The sequence below is a fragment of the Dendrobates tinctorius genome, unplaced genomic scaffold (assembly GCF_039654945.1).
Source record: "Dendrobates tinctorius isolate UK_male_01 unplaced genomic scaffold, ASM3965494v1 ptg000187l, whole genome shotgun sequence".
NCBI classification, from domain to species: Eukaryota; Metazoa; Chordata; class Amphibia; order Anura; family Dendrobatidae; genus Dendrobates; species Dendrobates tinctorius.
In genome coordinates, this window is record NW_027361854.1 from 799595 (window position 1) to 817881 (window position 18287).

The following is an 18287-nucleotide window of genomic DNA, read 5'->3' on the forward strand; positions in this document are numbered from 1 at the left end:
AGCGTCACAGGAGGACCGATGGGAGCGACCCACCAGTCCCACTCGATCGGATCAGGGTGAGCTGATGGAGGAAGTCTGTGCGAGTGAGCTCTGGCAACCACGCTACTGAAATGACGCTGTCAGAGTGACGGAGGCATTTAAATGGTAACAAGCTGTGTGTTTCTCTCTGGGGCTCGCTGTGTATGGCACGGCCGAGGGCTCGCCAATGTTTTATCAGCTAGCACTCTACCCAATGTTATACCATGGGGAAATGCAGAGCTGTCATTTTCTCCTGCTTCTACATGAGGAAGCAATGGCAGCATGCCGCGGGTGCCTCTGATGATCAGATCACCTGCACTCATACAAGTCTATAGGTGCGTATTAAACATCAGACTGCACTCAGATGTAATCCCGGTACAGTCCGATGTACACCCAGAGACAATGGAGAAATTATATAGCGCCATTAATTCCATGGTGCTGTGCATGGGAGGGGGATTACATACAAAGTTATAGCTATCGTTAACAGTAAGTTCTGCATCTTCTCTGCACCTGTTTTCACACTTCGGCCCGTTTCACACTTCAGTTTTTTCTGTCAGTCTATATCCGCTAAAATAGCGGAAAACAGATCCGCAGACGGACTGACAGAAACGGGGGTCAGCGGATGTACGGATCCGCCGATGTTAAAAATTTAAAGGAACCGCGCCTGGGGGAAAAAAAAAAAAATTAATACCGGCGGATGTAGTGGTATCCGGAAGAGAGCGATCATCACGCGGGATGTGGGTGAGCAGCGATCGCGCGATGTGAGACGTGGAAGATCGCGCGATGAGAGAGGAGATTGCGCGATGAGAGAGGAGATCGCGCGATGAGAGAGGAGATCGCGCGATGAGAGAGGAGATCGCGCAATGAGAGAGGAGATCGCGCAATGAGAGACATGGAAGATGGGGTTGGAGATCGGGTGAGAAATGGAGGAGAGAATTTTCATCCAGCAGCGAGACTTGATTCAGGGTTAAAAGGGGAAAATGCGGATCCGGACAGCAAAAAAATGTTGCATGGTCAGTTCGGTGATCTCAGCGGACGCCAAAATTAGGCGGATCCGCACAAATACGGACGATCATCAGTCAAAATCCGCCGATAATGAAAGTCAATGGGGAAAAAAAACAGCTCCACCAATAAAAATGGCAGATCCGTTTTTTTGGCAAATCGGCGGATCTTGACTGATTGTGAAAAACTGAAGTGTGAAACAGGCCTAAGATGACACTCTGCACCAACTGTGATAAGTTTAATCCAAGTGACATTAGCGCTGAATGTCCGGCCATGTGATCTCAGCCTTAGCGACAGATGCTGGCTATGTAACAGTGCCCTGAGCCCCTTCCACACAACCAGACCCTCTGCGAGACAGATGCATTTATCATGGGGCGTTAATTGACAAATGCAGAGTAGGTATGTTGCCGCAAGGACATGGCTGTATCATGGCTCCCAACTTTGAAAGTTATGGCTCTTACCCATCACCGTAAAAAAAAAACCTCAAACAGTCCGATATCGGTCCAGAAAAGTGGGACTAGTGTCATGCGATTTTTCTCACGCATCATCCGTATGACATCCATGAGGGCTTTTTCTCTGACACTATTACACTACAATCATTTATGGGAGAATTTACAGTGCTCTGCTACAGAATGGTAATGTATCTGTAAATATCAGACAGCACACAGATGGTCTGTGTACCATCCGGGATTTTATTCTCCCACCATTCGACTTGCATTGGCGCGTCTCACCTGAGATGCGAGGACAATCGCAGCATGCTGAGATAAGAATTTTTTCTCGGTCCGATTTGATCTGAAAGATCTCAGATGCACTGATCCGTTTTTCTCGCAAATGAGTATGAGCCCTAAGATCCATGGCAGTTGGGAGGTATTCTAGTTAAACAATACACTTGCCTCCCATAAATTTGTGCCCTGGAGTATCTGTGGGGCAAGGACTATGAAGTGGAGGATGACGATCGTTTTAGAGGAGCAAAACTATGGTGGATCTCTGGTCTGTCCATTGGGAGCCCCAGTGCTCTAGAGAATGGGGTTTACACTTCCCCCCCCCCAATTAGCCAGTCACATGCCATCATTGGGAGTGTTAATAGTCCTTCGGTAGAGAACACAGTCTTCTGCACAGAAATCATACCCTCTCTGGCCGTAGCGTGACAACTTGAGACATTCCTTGTCACCGTTGTATATAAATGCATCTGAATGTGCTCGGATAAGGTTATCTGAGCACGCTCGTGTGCTAATAGAGTATCTTCGGCGTTCTCGAATACTACGTTTGAGTCGCCGTGGCTGCATGTATTGTGTCATTTCTGAGGTATCACAAAGACCAAGGCTGGGCCCCTGTTGCTTCTTCCTGCCCTGAGGCCCTAGACTGACAGGTCATTCCCTATGCAAAAACCCATGAAACCAAGGGCGGTCGGGGTGGATGGCTAGTCAGAGGGACCCATCCAGAGCTACCGCCACACTAAACTATCGGCCTGCTGCGCAGCACTCAGCTAAACACTGCATTGGAGCAGGTCTGCACTACCACTCCACATTCTGTAGACTGCAAGTCAATTTAAGCCTGTGGTCTACAGAAAAGCAGGGACAAGGCAGAACGTCTTGATGAGAGCTGATGCACCAAGATATCAAGCAGCCATGTGGGACAAAGTGACAGAGAAAGGATCACTTGAACTTGCAAGTACAAGTAGTGGGGCTACATAGCTTCCAACACAACGGCCTGACTTGTAAAGACTGGCTTCATGAAGAGTAGACTGGAGGCAAGGATTGGCTATATTTCTGTCTTAATTTACACATCACTCCTACCCACTGTAAGGTGATAAGCATCCATTTGCAAGAGTGAGTAGAACAGGCACAGAATGGGTAAAGCCAAACTCTTGTATGTAACTGAATTATGGAATATTTCTGCGTCATTTCAGTTTTACACCAAAATGTTGTCGAAATCTGATGAATTACACAACAAAGTCCCTCCTTGAGTAATAGGTTCCTTATGGCTATCCTCAAACATGCCAAATAGAATCCTGCCAATGCCAACTGGTGCTATAAGAATTACCGTAATCCCATCTCAGAATGTCAGGGAGGAGACTGGAAGAACTCTGTCCAACTGACCACTGGAGGTTTAGTGATGGGATCAGCCGCACTACAGTGCCACCTCAACTCCCATATAAATTAGCACACTAAGGGTATGTGCACACTAGGGTGATGACAATTTTAAAAATTTTGCAAAACGAAAATGAAACCCCTTACATTGGAGGAACAATTGCATTCAAATGACATTAGTATCATCAAATTTGTAAAATATTCAAAAAAGTTCCCCCTCTTTTTCAAAAGATTTTTCATCTTTTAATTTTAATCTTTAAAGAAAATATCTTTCTAAGTTGTAACAAAAAGTGGTATTTTATTCACATCTATAACATTCTGGAATATTTTAAAACATTTTGGAACTTATTATCTTTTCATTTTCAGTGCAAAGCTTCAAGTTTTACGATCAAGAAGTGCATTCAGAAAATGTCTTCTAGAAATTCCAGTAACAGTGTAAAAGCAAACAGGTCTATCTGGACGAGGAATCTGCCCTCCTATTGTCAACATAAAAGATAATAATGCAAAATTGCATGTCCTTTTTTGGCGGAAAAATACCATTTTTGCCTTATTTCATTTGAATGAAAGGGGGAACTTTTTTAAAAAAACAAAAAAAAAACAATACTTATTCTTAAATAACCCATAAAAGTTCCTCCATTGCACATGGTTTCATAAAAAAAATTTTTTTGTCATTACACTAGTGCACACATTGCAGATTGCTGTGCGGATTTTTCCACGTGGAATCTGCGTGTTTTTCCTGCAGATTTGGCATGCGTTTTTACACCTACGAATTGCTATAATGGAAAGGGTGTAAAACCGCTGCGGGATCCGCACAAAGAATTGACATGCTGTGGAAAATAAACCACTGCGTTTCCGCGTGGATTTTTTAGCAGCATATGCACAAAGTTGCTTTTCCCCATTGATTTACATTGTACATTAAATCACTAGCAAATCTGCAGCATCAAATCCACTGTGGATCCACAGCAAATCCACAACATGTGCACATACCCTATGACTTCATTCCCCAAGTAAGGCAAACATGGTAATCGTCTTTTACAACCTACAAGGCAGTTAATTCAGGTCCGGAAACCTGCTGGTCAGGCTGGGTATTTAACCCATTCATGCTGAAGCCCTTTTTCGTTTTTGCACTCGTTTTTCGCTCCCCTTCGTCCCAGAGCCATAATTTTATTTTTCCATTAATATGGCCATGTGAGGGCTTGTTTTTTGCAGGACGAGTTGTACTTTTGAACGACACCATTGGTTTTACCATATTGTGTACTCAAAACGGGGGGGGGGAAAATATCAAGTGCGGTGAAATTGCAAAAAAAAGTGCAATTCCAAAACGATTTTTTTTTTACCATGTTTCACCAAATGCTAAAACTGACCTTCCACTAGGATTCTCCTGGTCATTACGAGTTCATAGACACAAAAGCATGGCTAGGTGTTTTTTTTTTTTTTTAATTTAAGTGGTGGAAAAAAAAAATCCAGATCGTTAAAAAAAAATGCGTCATTTTTCTCGAGACCCGTAGTGTCCCCATTTTTCAGGATCTGGAGCCGGCTGTCGGCTTTTTTTTTGTGTGTGCTGAGCTTTTTTTAAATTATGCTATTTTGGTGTGTATATGATCTTTTGAGTGTCCATGCCTGCATTTTAATGCAGTGTTGCGGCGACCAAAAAAAAAAAAAAAAAAACCCTTCTGGAGTTTTTACATTTCTCTGCTATGCCGTTTACTGATCGATTTTTTAATAGCTTGATAGATCAGGCTGTTCCAAGTATGAATGTTTGATTTTTTTTTTACTGTTTAATTTTGAATGGGGCGATAGGGGGGTGGATTTGAAGTTTTACATTTCTTAAATATTTTTTACTTTTTGCATGCTTCAATAGTCTCCATGGGAGGCTAAAAGCTGCACTTGTCAGATCAGCTCTGCTACAAACAGGCAATGATCAGATCGCCTGTATGTAGCAGAAATGCTCACTTGCTATGAGCGCCGACCACCGGGTGGCGCTCATAGCAATCCGGCAGTGACAATCATAGAGGTCTGCTGGAGACCTCTGGTTGTCATGCTGACCCGTGGCGGGGTCTCCGATGGCCGGGGTTTCCGATGCCGTTTCCCGAAGTGCGAGTTAAATGCCGCTGTCAGAGATTGACAGCGGCATTTAAACAGGTGGATTGCGATTCCACCCAAAGCTGTTAGCTGACATGGGCCAGTAAAGATGTGGGCTCAAAGCTGGAGCCACGACATGCGCAGTCCATGTACGGCAATATGTCGTGAAGGGGTTAAATACGAACATGGACATTTGAATGTGGCCTTTTTAATTTAGAAGATAAATGAGATTAAAGTTACGGTATATTGGGAAATTTGTAAGGTTTTGTTTTCAGAGCATACTCTGCAAAGATATGTAAGGGGGGGGGGGGGGGGCGCGTAAGTGTGAACAGAGCCTTGTACTGCAGTTGTGAAACATGGACATGATTATTAACGCGGCATCCCAGCACAGAATATGCATTACAAGCACTGGTATTAATTTCAATTGCAGATATCCAACTATTGCAAATAACAGTTTTCTAATAATGAGAGTCAAGATGTTTTGTGTAAAGCTCAAATACACAAGTGCAGTAATAATTCCTTGTGTTGGGGATATAAATTACGAGTAATCTATGGAGACATACCAATAGATAATCATCAATCTTATAATTTACACGGAAATTTCTCACACAAACATAAAACTGTACACAGACCCAGGAAAGCAATACAATAAAGTGAGGCCTTATGTGCTTGTGATAAAGACAAAGGTTAAATAAAATATTTTAATTAACTAACTGAACAAGCAAATACACTAAAATAAACCATCTATATTAAAACGTAATACATGAAAACTGTGGTATCCATATCAGAGGCAAGGTGCAGGCATTAGTATTAAACAATTTTTTTTTTTTTTTTTTAAATCTGTGCAACAAGAAACTTGGGAAGGAAAATTCTGCATATATTAAAATTGCTGGCATGTTCTTGATGTATTAAAATGAGAAAAGTCACACTGTACAGCTAGGTTCCAGCTCAGACTTGTATAGAAATATGGAGAGATGTGAAAGCCACTTAGGCCTTTAGCAGGTTCATACGGAAGGGAAGATTTCTGCTGATGTCCAGCTTTATAGCGCCAAAAGGGCAGAGTCCAAGAAGATTCATCTCAGCAGTTCCTGTCAAGTTCGGTTCAGCCTCAATTCATGAAACCTTCTGTGGATACTGGAGGCATTCTCACAATCTAATGGTTTTCTGCACAGATCTTACAAAAAACACGAAAACAATGCAAAGACATTCTCTCCAGGCTTTACAAACATTAAAAAGTGTTATTTCTCAATCTCAAAACAAACTACACTGCAGAATCAAACCAGGATATAAAATCTGGACAGTCATTTGTAAAAGGACAATTCTCTTAAAAAAAAAAAAAAAAAAAAAAAAAAAAAAAAAAAAAAAGAATGGCACAGTGCATGCCATGGTAATAAATAGTAAGGTATTATACATGCACTATTCTTGAAGCAGAAAGTCTTATTTTACATTGCTGTGACATTACTCATTCAATGGACAATCTCCTCTCACAACCAGGTTAGTTAAGATGTGGAGTTGGTCTGCTGACATCACGGAAGAACACGTGTGTTAGGGCGGCCTTTGCAGAGATCCTCTTGCTGGAATCATATTGGAGCATTAGCTGGAAAGAAGATGATGCTGATTAGGAGATCAGAAGCAGAGTACAACACCAACTACAAAGCGTCAATGGCACCAATATTAGGCTAGTTTCAGTCTAATTTTACCGGGCGCAGAGCACGGCCGCCGCTAAGCTCCACCCCTGGCCGCGCCCCTCCAGTCACCTTCTCCTCTGATCGCATGACGCTGCATGTGATCAGAGTACCCTATATTTAGCGTTGGATACGCTGACTGTGCGCTGGTATGATTTTGACGGCGCTTGCGCCCTTTTGGTGCTGCGCCGAGGGCACAAAAACGCACAGTGTTGCATTTTTGTGCGCTCGGCGCAGCGCCAAAAGGGCGCAAGCGCCATAAAAGTGAAAGTGTACCAGCGCATGACCAGCGTACCCAACGCTAAATATAGGGTAAGCTATCGCATGCAGCGTCATGCGATTAGAAAAGCTGACCGGAGGGGGCGCATCCGGGGGCGGCGCTTAGCGCCAGCCGTGCGCTGCACCCGGTAACACTAGTCTCAAAGTAGCCTTAGAGCTCATCTCTTTCATTGTGCAAACTGTACGTAGCAGAAATTCATCCCATGTGTGGGATATGGAACAATTATGTAGCTAGATCTGACGTTAACTAGACTTTTCACACTATAGTCCACATGACTGAGACGACAGAGCTGCTACAGTCACTAGTATACCGTGTATGGAGTCTATCACAGTGCAGATCTGGCTGTCATTCAAACCCCGGGACATGCTTACAGCTGCCGGTTACAGTGCTGTGAGCAGTGACTGAAGGCGCCTTGGCCACAGCCTCTGCGACTGAAAGCTGGTGACTACCAGGTGGAATAAGGTTCATTTTCTCCCGGTAGCCACACTTTCAGTACTGGGGAACTTTAACGCCATTTACAATTCGCACAGTTTAATAGCTGCAAAGGACCAAGCAGCACAGGAGAGTAGTCAGACAGACGGGTCCTCGGCATCTTCTCCCCACCCATTGTCAGTGACAAGTCACCGAAGACTTGCCTGTGTGACTAGTCTCCCAAGCGGCTATATAATGTGAAGCGTTACAGATCTGAAAACATATAAGGTATTGTACCATGTAGGCAAAACACATTGCTGTTCATGTTTCAAAGAAGCTAGAAAATACTGCAGCAATTGAAACATAGTATTGGACATTGTGTACGCAGACTGGAACAGAAAAAGCAAGGCTTTTAAGAAAAGTGTAAATAGCCAATATAAAAGTTACAATATAAAAAAGCTACACTGTCTGGCATCTGACATTGTACAGGTTGTATAAAGCAGAATTTTGATACCCAAAAAAAAAAAAAAAAAAAAAAAACACAGAAAACTGATGACACTTACAGAAAAAAGCTCTCTACCATTGTCATCCAGCGGTGGTACCACTTTACTAAATTCTTGCCGAGCCCATTTGGGGAATGTGGACTTGTAGTCTGGCATAGTAGTCACTCCTGGCCATGTATTCTCATCAGGAGTTCCCAATGTTCGGAAAATACGGAACAGTTGATCAATTTCAGAGTCCCCAGGAAATAGAGCTCGTCGTGTTATCTAAGAGTAGAAAAAATAAAAAAATTATAAGGATACATTTGCCAAAGTACTGTACACTTACATTACACGTTAAAGCCTTCAAGACCTTTGACGTACAAGTATAATAGAGAATACAGCCGACAGCACACGGACTTATAGAATGCACGCTCCAAGGATCCCAGGACCTGGTAGGATCAACAGCATACATAGAACATGAAGGAGCAGCATCCGTTCCAGGTGAAGAAACCTTATAGCTTTATTCTGCCATCAATAGATACGTTTCGACCAAAACATGGTCTTTATCAAGTACAACAAATAGAGCATGGAGCGGCCATATATAGTGTGGACAAACCAACAACCATTAAGGAAACGCCCCTCAGTCAAAAGTACATATAATTCATCATATAGAACATCAGATATATAAAGTAGACTGTGCATTATACAAAACACAATGTACAATTATACAAATATAAAAAAATCACATCAGTAAAAGGCAAAATTATTTGTAAACAGAGCCCAAAAGACGATCACCCAATCACCATATAGCACAGTGGTTGCTATGGTGATAAAACACCAATCACTGTCCCTCTAACATGGCCTACTTATTCAGACCAATAGTAGCGCTGTATAGCGTTAGCGCCAAAAATCTGGCCAATTGCTGCGATCCATACAAAGTAAAGCGGAATAGCTGCCATAAATACCTGTGTAGTGGCCGACAAATAGCTTGCGGTGGCGCCGCGCAGCCACAGGAAAAACAGACAGGGCGATATCTCGCGATGCATCCACGTCAGGACACCGCGCGAGCGCGATGTCACAGACAGGACGCCATCAGCAAGAGCCCGCACCGCCCACCTACAGCCGCGCGTGCGCACAGGCTCCCATCATGTCAATAAGCCATATCCATGCCACAAACACGGCGGCTCAGTTCAGGGCGTCAATCAAAGAAAGGAGGATGTCACATGACAGGCCACATGGCCTGCCATGTAAACAAATCCTCCGTCACCGACAGAACACCCACAAACTCCGGCAAACTAATGGGTCAAACGCCAATATAGCCAAATCCATGGCAATATATTGGCAACAATCACATATAATGACAATATACAAGCAAATTTTATGAATGGAACGCTTAACAATCTTTATTGCATAGCAATAACAATAACCGTAGCAAATAGGGAAGGACAGAGGGCACAGGGATCGGACAGCAAAACACAACAGAAATGAACAATGGTGCCTTCAGGACTGCTCAGTCCCTATGTCCTTCAGTCGTTCCCCAGACGCCACCTAAAGCACAAAAAACATACAAGATTAAAATCAATAAAAATATTTTCAATATCCACCTGAACTCCTTCTTCAAAACTTTAACCCTATCCCCACCACGCCTCAACAATGGGACTCCATCAATCACTCTAAAACGTAATTGGTTGACAGAATGTTTGCAATAAAAAAAATGCTTAGGTACTTCTAAAAGTTTAGTTTGAATGGTGCTTTTGTTTGCTAATCCTTGCCCTGATCTCCATGGACGTCTCACTCACATACATGAGCCCACAGGGACAAGTGATCAAATAGATGACAAAACTTGAAGATCATGTGTATCTCTCTTTTATGAAAAACCTTATGCCCGCCCGTGGGTGACTAAAGCTATCCCACTTAATCATATTCCCACAGCTAGCACATCCTAAACATGGGAAATTTCCAGGTCTTGGTGGGCACAATGTTAACTGAAGTGAATTTTTTGTAGGGCCTACATCCACCTTTACAAGTTTATCTTTCAAATTATGGCCCCGTCTAAGAGAGAATTAGTCTACTGGTAAATTCACTAATCTGTGGTAAACCCTTCTGTAGAAGGCTCCAGTGTCTATTTAAGATCCCCCCAATTCTATTACTCACTGGGCAAAAGGTAGATACAAATGGTACACGTTTAAAAGTCCTCATGCCTCGTTTATGACCCATATCGTCAGGAGTCAAAACCAAAGCTTTTTCTTTGTAACATTTGACATCCTCAACCGGATAACCTCTCAACAAATTTATCACACATCTCCTCAAGTCTGGAATCCATTAAAGCCTCATCCTTCACAATTCTCCTAACTCGCAACATCTGACTCCAAGGTAATGATTCAACCATCTTCCTTGGATGATTGCTGTTGTAAAGGAGAAGGCTATTCCTATCTGTTTCTTTCGCAAAAAGATCAGTGCACAGAACTCCATCTTGCTTATACACCATGGTATCAAGAAATTGAACTCGATCAGTAGAATGCGTCAGAGTAAATTTCAATTCAGGGATTATGCTATTTAACTCTTCCTGAAATTTCAGCAAATCACCACAACTGCTATCCCAGATACAAAAAATGTCGATGTAGTATCACCATCAGGCTCAGACATGGTGCCAGTAGCTGGAACAGTACACATGCTGGTCCTCAAATACCGCCATGTAGATTTTAGCATAAGTGGGGGCCACATTGGACCCCATGGTGGTACCCCTTACATGCAGGTAAAAATCATCCCCAAAAGAAAATAATTCTTCCTGAGGATGAAACCTAGCAGGCAGAGGACCAGCTGTGCACAACCAGAGGCCATGTCAGAGCCTGACAGGACCACATCGACGGCATGTAATCCCCTATCATATTCAATGGATGTGTATAGGGAGACCACATCAAAAGAGGCCAATACCGTATCAGAAGTCACTTTACAATCACTGATTTTACTCAAAAAATCATTAGTATCCACAATGTATGATTTTGCAGATGTAGCAAAATGTCTCAGGACCTTATCCAAAAAGATGGAAGTATTACTAAAAATTGAACCCCTCCCCGACACTATAGGGCATCCAGGAGGGTTCAATAAATCCTTGTGGATCTTTGGCAAGGTATATAGAAGTGGTGTCACAGGGTTTTCAATCATCAGAAAATAAAAAAGTTTCTGATCAATGAGTCCATTATACAGGGGCTCACTGATCAAGAGCCAAAGCTCATTCGAGAATTGCATAGTAGGGTCACAAGGTAATTTGGTATACACGGCTGCATCTGTTAGCTGGCATAAAATATCTGCCTTATATTTGATGGTATCCATTATCACTACAGCCCCACCTTTGTCTGCACTCTTGATAGTAATAGCAGAATTTTTAGACAATTGTGTTAAAGCCTTTCTTTCAGCACTATTGAGGTTTCCCCCTCTAGATTTCCAAGAATCCTTCTTCAACTGAAAAAAATCCTTTTCCACCAATTGAATATAGGCTTCAACAAAATTGTTTTTCACAGGAGGCTGAAAATTACTTTTATTATACAAACCAACACCTTGTAAGGTGAAACCACCACAGACCACATCAGACGTGGAAAGTGTCCCATGTTTATCAGAAAAATAGGTAGTCAATCTCAGTCTCCTAAAGAAAAAAAAGATCACATTCAATTTCCAACCAGTCTGGTGAATTCGTAGGGCAAAACCTCAGACCTTTAGACAACAGATTTACCTCAATATCAGATAATACATATGAGGATATATTTACCACCAGACTTGATGTCTCACAAACCCTTCTTCTTCACCTCCATATTGCGTGTCCTCACTGGGCTGTTGCGTACAGACCCCTGTGTGCCTCTTCCTCCTATGTTTCCTCCCTCCGCGACGGAATTTCCTTATGTTGTATATTTGTCCATCTTTTCTTTCCCTAAAAAAGTAGAAGTTGAAGGTGCACTCACACTAGAGTCATCCGTGGAATCTGACTCCGCTGTTGTGATACCAAATTTATTTTGATCCTTTATCTGTTTCCTCTTCCTTCCAGATTTGGCAAATCTGTCCCTTCCGTTATATGTATAGTTCTGTATACCAGCATGCCATGAAAAAACATGGCCAGATTTATAATCCTCCGCATCCCGGAACCATTTGGTTCTCTTGGTCTCCTCACAGTTAACATTGTGCCCACCAAGACCTGGAAATTTCCCATGTTTAGGATGTGCTAGCTGTGGGAAAATGATTAAGGGGGATAGCTTTAGTCACCCACGGTCGGGCAAAAGGTTTTTCATAAAAGAGAGATACACATGCTCTTCAAGTTTTGTCATCTATTTGATCACTTGTCCCTGTGGGCTCATGTATGTGGGTGAGACATCCATGGAGATCAGGGCAAGGATTAGCAAACACAAAAGCACCATTCGAACTAAACTTTTAGATCTATCTGTACCTAAGCATTTTTTTGATTGCAAACATTCTGTCAACCAATTACGTTTTAGAGTGATTGATCGAGTCCCATTGTTGAGGCGTAGAGGGGATAGGGTTAAACTTTTGAAGAAGAAAGCGTTAAGGTGGATATCCATCTTAGATACACTACAACCGAGGGGTTTGAATGTGAATTATAATTTACATATTTGTACCCGGCAAGAAAAAAAAAAACAAAAAAAAAAAAACCCTGACCCTCTAGTTATATTGACATCTTTCTCTTTTGGCAAGTGTGTACATCGAAAACATTTTTATTGATTTTAATCTTGTATGCTTTTTGTGCTTTAGGTGGCGTCTGGGGAACGATTGGAGGACATGGGGACTGAACAGTCCTGAAGGCACCATTGTTCATTTCTGTTGTGTTTTGCTGTCCGATCCCTGTGCCCTCTGTCCTTCCCTATTTGCTACTGTTATTGTCATTGCTATGCAATAAAGATTGTTAAGCGTTCCATTCATAAAATTTGCTTGTTGTAAAATAATGCGTATTCTTGTAAAATACTTAGGACTAGTTACCAGATAAAAATGTAGTGGTTTATTTGGATTCTTCCATCAAAGAAAAGATTATTACAGAAAAACATAAAAATAGGTGCACGATTATAAAGAGATTGTCCATTTGCTCATAGCAAAGTTTGTAAACTTCTTTCTCTGGGATCCCACATGTCAAATTGCGTCTGTCTCTCTTAGGCTTCTTACGTAGTAAAGTTACATATCAGCTGTCTGTCCATTCAATGCTATGTCCGTGCAGAGATGACATCCTCGCGTCTGTGTCTCATGATGGGGAGGGAGGCAGCCACCTCTACAGTGAGCCATGAATTATATACGTCTCTTAAAGCACGTGGTCTCTATAAATGGAGTTGTCCTCTACCATGAGCCAAGCTTACAAAAATAGCCTGTGTCATGTCAGCTAAAGCAATGTACAGAACTGAGTGTAATAAGAATACAACTCCATAACTAATATATAAATCCATAACTAATAATATTTAACACTTGTATATTGTCATTATATGTGATTGTTGCCAATATATTGCCATGGATTTGGCTATATTGGCGTTTGACCCATTAGTTTGCCGGAGTTTGTGGGTGTTCTGTCGGTGACGGAGGATTTGTTTACATGGCAGACCATGTGACATCCTCCTTTCTCTGATTGACGCCCTGAACTGAGCCGCCGTGTTTGTGCCATGGATATGGCTTATTGACATGATGGGAGCCTGTGTGCACGCGCAGTTGTAGGTGGGCGGAGCGGGGAAGGCTCTTGCTGATGGCGTCCTGTCTGTGACATCGCGCTTGCGCGGTGTCCTGACGTGGATGCATAGCGAGATTTTGCCCTGTCTCGGTCTTTGCTGCGGCTGCGCGGCGCCACCGCAAGCCATTTGTCGGCCACTACACAGGTATTTATGGTAGCTATTCCGCTTTACTTTGTATGGATCGCAGCAATTGGCCAGATTTTTGGCGCTAACGCTATACAGCGCTTCTATTGGTCTGAAAAAGTAGGCCATGTTAGAGGGACAGTGATTGGTGTTTTATCACCATAGCAACCACTGTGCTATATGGTGATTAGGTGATCATCTTTTGGGCTCTGTTTGCAAATAATTTTGCCTTTTACTGATGTGATTTTTTATATTTGTATAATTGAACTTTGTGTTTTGTATAATGCACGGTCTACTTTATATATCTGATGTTCTATATGATGAATTATATGTACTTTTGACTGAGGGGCGTTTCCTTAATGGTTGTTGGTTTGTCCACACCATATATGGCCGCTCCATGTTCTATTTGTTGTACTTGATAAAGATCATGTTTTGGTCGAAACGTATCTATTGATGGCAGAGTAAAGCTATAAGGTTTCTTCACCTGAAACGGATGCTGCTCCTTCTTCATGTTCTATCTTTGATGTACAAGTATGTCAGAAGTCATGTTCATGCCTTTGATGCGGGCTTGCACGCCGATCCCACATTGTTCCCAGCAGATGATTATTCGTTTAATCAGCCAACATGTGCCTTAATCAGCCATGGGTAGAGCAGAACTGTTAGTTGCCATCTCAATAAGTAACAGTAGCACTTCATACGTGCCAGCAGTGGGCAGTGTCATGCCACCTGCCCAATGGAGCACCCGTGACTTGGTTGCGGGGGGGGGGGGGGGCGCGATGGTTTGTCATGACACCTGGGAGTCTGCTGATGACCCCTGAGCCTGTCATTACAAATCTCCTGTGAAAGCAAGCTTTTAGCTGGCGTTCATAGGAGATCGTGATTTTAGCTATTCTAACTACATATAGTACCAGCAATTGAAGTACAGGAAACTGGAGCGTATCAACCACCAAGAATTGCATAATGATTAAAAAGATATCTAATATATACTTGCTTTGTAATGTCTTCACATCCTGGTCCATCCAGATGTCTCCGGATCCCAGAATCCCAAGCGGCAGAAGTTCACCGATTGCCATATTGGGACACCCAAGTGATGGGTGTCTCAATATAGAAACTGCTGGTGGTACCAGCCTCTGGCACGGTACCACCAGCAGAACACAGTCACACCACACACACTGTATACGCCGTATGCAGCCTCTTGTGTGGTACCACCAGTGGAACACCGTCGCTAACACGTCGCCGCCGGGATCAGCCGAATGATTCACTGACCGCCGCCATCTTTGTACAGCAGGAGTGCATGTGCAGTTGTAATGTGATCGCTGCTGTCTGCACAAAGATGGCGGCAGTCTGATTTAGCTGATCCCGGCGGCAGATGCAAAATATGTCTACAGGCAGAGGAAGCCGGTCACATTAAAGGGATTTTCCCAAGAACGAAAGTTCATTTTAAGAATTGTCTTTCTGACCATGTACGGAGCATACCACATCTCCTGGGCAGGGGAGGAAGCAAAAGACAATACTGACATTACAGCAGAGGATTCATTCTGTGAGGTAAAATATTCCACTGACTGTTTTTAGACAATATTTCACCTCACAAAATGTATCCCAGTAGCTGTGGTATAGACAGGTCAAAAAAGAGAGCACAGACGGGAGAAGTCAACACATGGGGAAAGAGAGTGGATAAGTGGGAGGAGGAGATTCTCAACGCTGCCCCATCGTGACAGCACCACCCTCAATGCAATAGCATCGGGCCTCCATCTAGTAATTTTAATAACCAAGTATGAATAATGACAATCACATATCACAGAACATTTGTCTAAACAGAGCAATTTGAATACGGTTATAAGTGCACCAATAATAGTGTCCCTACCACCACATTGGGATATCTGAATGACTATACCTATGTGGTAGTAGGGAACTTGCCACCTCTTGATATAGATTGATGCACTGTCACTTTATATACACATATAGTTTAGTAAAGGGGTTATTTTGGCTCTAGGATTATCCTTTCCCAATTCTTATGTCTGATGCGACACCATGTTTGGTGCACCTGTAACCGTATTCAAATAGTTATGTTTAGACAACTGTTTTGTGATTATATGTGATTGTCATTTATCCTGGGTTATTAAAATTATATCTTTTTAATCATTACGCAATTCTTGATGGTTGATACGCTCCAGTCTCCTGTACATCACTGATATTTGGGGAGCTCACAGTGTATAACCCTCAGTAGTCCTGGTTGGTTTGTATATGGCTACTGTATTATGGTATCTGTATCTGAGATTTTTTTTTATCTGACATAGCACAAGCAATCAGATGATCACAGCACGTTTATCTGCGGGTTTCCCCTGCGGTTTGACACCTGCCATGGAGCAGGTGTCAAACCGCAGCGGAATCCGCACAAAGAATTAACATTCTGCGGATTTGAAACCACAGCAAATCCGCACAGCGGTGTTCATTTTTCATTTATTTTAGTTGGACTGTACACCGCAGCAGAAACTGCTGCGGATCCACAGGATCAAAACCGCTGCGGATCCGAAGCAGAATCCGCAGCGTGTACACACACCCTTAACGTTAATGGTCCACATTCTGTGAGTACAATAATTGGGTTTGAATTGAATAACAGTATTATCAAACCAAAAGGAAGGCGTGAGAAAAGGAATGGGTAGTAGATGAAAAGGATGCAGAAAACATGAATAATAATGGAAAGGATGACTGCGTCAATGTACATGTTCACTGTAGTTTTCTTTTAAGTTTTAACCCCTTTACGCCCCATGGCTGTTTGCACCTTCACGACCAGGCCAAATTTTACAATTCTGACCAGTGTCACTGCATACTTAAACGGACACCACCGATTCTGAGATTTTTCTTCTACTGACATATTGGTACAATTTATTAAATATGACTTGTGTTTAGTTGTGGGGGGGGGATCTGAAGTTTTGAAATTTTTAAACTTAATTTTTATACCCTTAAATCAGAGAGATAGGTCACACAAAATAGTTAAACATTTCCCATATGTCTACTTTACAGCAGGACAATTTTTGAATTTTTTTTTTTTTTAATTAGTTATAAGGGTTAAAAGTTTACCGGCGATTTCTCATTTTTCCAACAAAACCATTAATTTTTTTTTCTTCTTTAGGGACCACATGACATTTTTAGTGAATTAGAGGGGCCTATATAAGAAAGTAACCAAAATTGACACTATTCTAAAAACCGCACCCCTCAAGGTGCTCAAAACCACATTTCAGGCTATGTGCCCACGTTGCATTTAAATCCGGACACTGAAAACCGGACTCCTTCCCAGAAATCGCGCGTTTTTTCCACGCGATTTTACTGCGATTTTCACGTGCGATATTCAAGCACTTTCCAAGCAATTTGAAGCATCGCTTGGAATGTGATTGACAGGTTGGCCACACTCGTCAAACATAGTGTTTGACAAGTGTGACTAGGTTTTTACTATTGAGGCCGCCTATGCGGCCTCAATAGTAAAAGAAAGAATGTAAAAAATTAAAAAAACAAAAACAAAATCGGGGTATATTTACCTTCCGACGTCCCACGCAGTCTCAGACGCTCCCGTTCCCAGCGATGCCGTTGGGTCTCGCGTTGCTATAGCGATCTCACGAGACCGCTAGAGTCATGTGAGACTACTTCATCACAGGACCTTGCCGCAAGGCATTACTGGGAACGCTGTGGCCCGGGAAGGCAGCGCGGGACGTCGGAAGGTAAATATACCCCGATTTTTTTTTATTTTTTTTTACAGGGGTATGGTACCCAGGGCCTGGAGGACAGTCTCCTCTCCTCCACACCGTGGGTACCAACCGCACGAGACGCTTAACTTTGCGCATGGTGGGAATAGCCACATGCGGGAAGTAAGCGGTTCTCATGCATTCCTATGGGTGCGGAATCGAGGCAATTCTTTGCGATTCCGCACAAAAGAATGAGCATGCTGCGATTTTTTCCGCGATGTGATTCCGCCGCGGAAAAAAGCGCAGCATTAGCACAGCATGTGCTGAAAATCGCTGCAAAAACGCTTAAAAATCGCATCGTGGGCACACAGCCTCTAGATGTTTATTAAACTTTTAGGTGCTTCACATGAACTGAAGCAATGTAGAAGGGGGAAAAAAAAAAGTAAACTAACTTTTGCAAGAAATTTTCTTTTAGCCCCATTTTTATTTTCACAAGGGTAACAAAAAAAATTGCACAACAATTTTTGGGGTCCATTTTCTCCTAAGTATGCCAATACCTCATGTGGTGGAAAACTACTGTTTGAATGCACAGCAGTTCTCAGAGGAGCGCCATTTGACTTTTTGAACGCAAATTTTGCTGGAATCGTTAGCAGACACCATATCGCGTTTGCCGAGCCCCTGATGTGTCTAAAGAGTTGATATCCCCATAAGTGACATGGA

General features: G+C 42.6%; 1 protein-coding gene across 1 annotated transcript in view; it reads right to left on the reverse strand.

Moving 5' to 3' along the window:
* Window positions 1–5879: 5879 nt before the first annotated feature.
* Window positions 5880–18287, reverse strand: part of CDK2 (cyclin dependent kinase 2) — a 53199-nt gene continuing 40791 nt past the window's right edge. The window contains exons 6-7 of the mRNA XM_073552206.1: window positions 8132–8335; window positions 5880–6789 (exon numbers count right to left, since the gene is read on the reverse strand). Of these exons, the coding sequence (XP_073408307.1) occupies window positions 6688–6789; window positions 8132–8335 (306 nt within the window). The 3' untranslated portion in view covers window positions 5880–6687. The remainder of the gene's footprint in view (window positions 6790–8131; window positions 8336–18287) is intronic.